Source organism: Myotis davidii, unplaced genomic scaffold (genome assembly GCF_000327345.1).
Source record: "Myotis davidii unplaced genomic scaffold, ASM32734v1 scaffold41, whole genome shotgun sequence".
Taxonomy (NCBI): Eukaryota; Metazoa; Chordata; class Mammalia; order Chiroptera; family Vespertilionidae; genus Myotis; species Myotis davidii.
In genome coordinates, this window is record NW_006292344.1 from 2,734,884 (window position 1) to 2,737,876 (window position 2,993).

General features: G+C 33.9%; 1 protein-coding gene across 3 annotated transcripts in view; it reads right to left on the reverse strand.

The window, feature by feature from the left end:
* The window catches only part of P3H2 (prolyl 3-hydroxylase 2), a 166,078-nt gene that overhangs the window by 23,644 nt on the left and 139,441 nt on the right, over nt 1-2,993 (reverse strand). For all 3 annotated transcript variants that reach the window (XM_006765870.1, XM_015565386.1, XM_015565384.1), the window contains exon 7: nt 902-942. In XM_006765870.1, coding sequence (XP_006765933.1) covers nt 902-942 — 41 coding nt within the window. The remainder of the gene's footprint in view (nt 1-901; nt 943-2,993) is intronic.

Below are 2,993 nucleotides of genomic sequence, written 5' to 3' on the forward strand. Positions count from 1 at the left end.
AGACGACAAGATTTTGAATAAGAAGATCTGCATGTGCTTTCCCTGGTGGTGTATGACTCTAAAGGAGTCCTTCGCCTTGTCAGGCCCTCAGCTTTAAAATTTGAAAATGAATAGGTTTGTCCATGTGATCTCAGACATGTAACACCAACATTCTATGATCCCTTGAACTGTTCATGACAGGTAAATTGACTTTTGACTTCTATCATTTCAAAAATGAGTTATCTTCCAATTGAGTTAGCAACACCTAGTATTTTAGCTTGCAGTAAAGCTTTCAAGCTTTATTATACTAATAAATTTTTAAAAATCCAATTTGCTCTGCTAGAGAATTACAGAATGTTTAACCCTCAGAGTTCACCTGTTTCAATTCCTTAATTTGCATAAAAACATGAGACCCAAAGAGGAAAATAAATTACTCCAGGTTACACAGAAGTGACAGGAACAGCTGGGACCAGTTCCCAGTTTGGAATTCTTTTAATTATATCTTTTTGCCTATTCATAGAACTCAATTTCTTATAATAGGTCTGACTCTATGTATTTCTTTTAATTAAAAATAAACAGTTAACAAACAATAGTATATTAGTTTTAGGTGTACAACATAGTGATTAGACATTTATATAACTTACAATGTTATCCTCCTGGATAAGTCTAATATCCATCTGATACCATAAATAGTTATTACAACATTATTGACTATAGCCCTATGCTGTACATTAGATCTCTGTGACTGTTTTCATAACTAGCAATTTATACATCTTAATCCCTTCCTCCTTTCACCCATTCCCCCAAACCTCATCCCATCTGGCATCCATAATTGAAATATTTTTTGAAAAGGAAAAGGAATTCTATACCTTTGAAAAATATTTTAAAATTAAACAGTTGGTGTTCTGAATAGAGAACTCACCGATTCTCATCCTGTCGTCCTCCATATCGAATCCAATAGTTCTGTTTTAAATTAAAAATGGTTTTTAATTAGTTTTGTCACTAAAACATGACTTACAGAAATAGAATACCTGTAAAACACTCCAAAGGCCTAAAATGTTATGAAACATTCATGTTATATATGATACTTTAGATTTTTATTTAAAAGTAATAGAAAGAAAGGCTAAGGTTAATACAATTTTGATAAAGACAAAATAATGCACAGATTTTTTTTTAAAATATCATTGAATTGCCCTAGCTGGCTTGGCTCAGTTGAGAGAGCGTCGGCCTGCGGACTGAATGGTCCCAGGTTCGATTCTGGTCAAGGTCACATTCCTGGGTTGTGGGCTCGATCCCCCGTGTGGGGCATGTAGGAGGCAGCCGATCAATGATTATCTCTCAGCATTGATGTTTTTATCTCTTTCTCCCTCTCCTTTCCTCTCTGTAAAAAATTAATAAAATATATTTTTAAAAAATCATCCAGTCTAATACTCTTATGTTTTATGAATAAAACAAACACAAAGTCCAGCTCAATCATCTCTACAGGACTATAAAAGTGACCAAGTGGCTTTTTCTGGGGTCTCAGAATTATGCAGTTTTGAAAAAAAAAATTCTTTGTAGGACTAGATAAAACTATTAGAAATGTTACATTAGAATTGATCAATTAAAATTAACCTAATTTTTTAAATGTGCCAATAAAACATGATATAACTAAGACAGAAATGAAAAGAATATGTTACAAATAGGATATTTTCAAATAGTGTTTTTTATAAACATATAACATGCAAACTGTACAAAGAACACATATAATAAGTAACAGATAAGTGAACAAAAAGTATGTCCAGACAATTCAAATTAGAGGAAAAATAATAATTAATAATAATATGTGAAAAGTTTGTTTTTACTGACCATCAAAGGAATACAAATTAATGCAACAATGATGTACCATTTTGTATATAATATATGATTAATACACATTATTTTAAAATGTTATTTCTCATTGCTGAGATGTTTGTAGTAAACTGATATTTTTATGCATTGCTAGGAGCATTAAAGGTCAGAAAACACTCTTAGAAAAGCAATTTCAAGAACTTTAAAACTTCTCATATCCCTGAATGGCAGAGTAACCCCACTCCTGGGGATTGATTCAAACGGTGTAGTTCAACAGAAAAATGCTTAATGCATTAAGTAAAAGAGAAAACAAATCTAATGTTCAGCATCATGAGAAGAGTTTATTTATTGGACATCAACTGTATATATGTAGCTAAAATAATTTTAGAAACTGTAAAAATATAGAAATCGCTTATGGTTCCTGAAATAAAAATCAAAACAGAAACATATCTATATGCCACAGTACTAGTTCTGCCAAAGATATGTCTTCACATGAAGAACAATTAAACAAGTGAAGAAAAGTTAGCATGTTGGGTACTATAATCATGAGTGATTTGTCCTTTTTGAAGTTTTTAAAATGTTTAAGAGAAAATACAAATGCATTCATAATTCAGGAAATAAAAAAAAACCTGAGGCAAATGTATCATGTACAAAGTACTTCACTTCTATCCTAACAAATTTGCTTTTGACTTAGGATCTCAGTGGTATGGAAAACTATAAAAATCTTTTAAAGTTTATCACTTATCTTATATAATAAAAGCATAGTATGCAAATTGTCTCCTCAGCTGGGAGTTCGTCTGGGACTTTGACCAGGGGGCGGGGCCAGCCAGGGGAAGGGAGGGAGGCCCTGGCCAGCAGTGGCAGGAAGCCAGGGGAAGAGAGGGAGTACCCGGATGTGGCTGGCACCTGCTAGGGACCCTAACTAGTAAATGAATTTCGTACACTGAGCCTCTAGTTCAGAGGTGGGCAAACTTTTTGACTCGAGGGCCACAATGGGTTCTTAAACTGGACCGGAGGGCCGGAACAAAAGCATGGATGGAGTGTTTGTGTGAACTAATATAAATTCAAAGTAAACATCATTACAGAAAAGGGTACGGTCTTTTTTTTTTCAATAGTTTTATTCATTTCAAACGGGCTGGATCCGGCCCACGGGCTGTAGTTTGCCCACGGCTGGCCTAACCCCT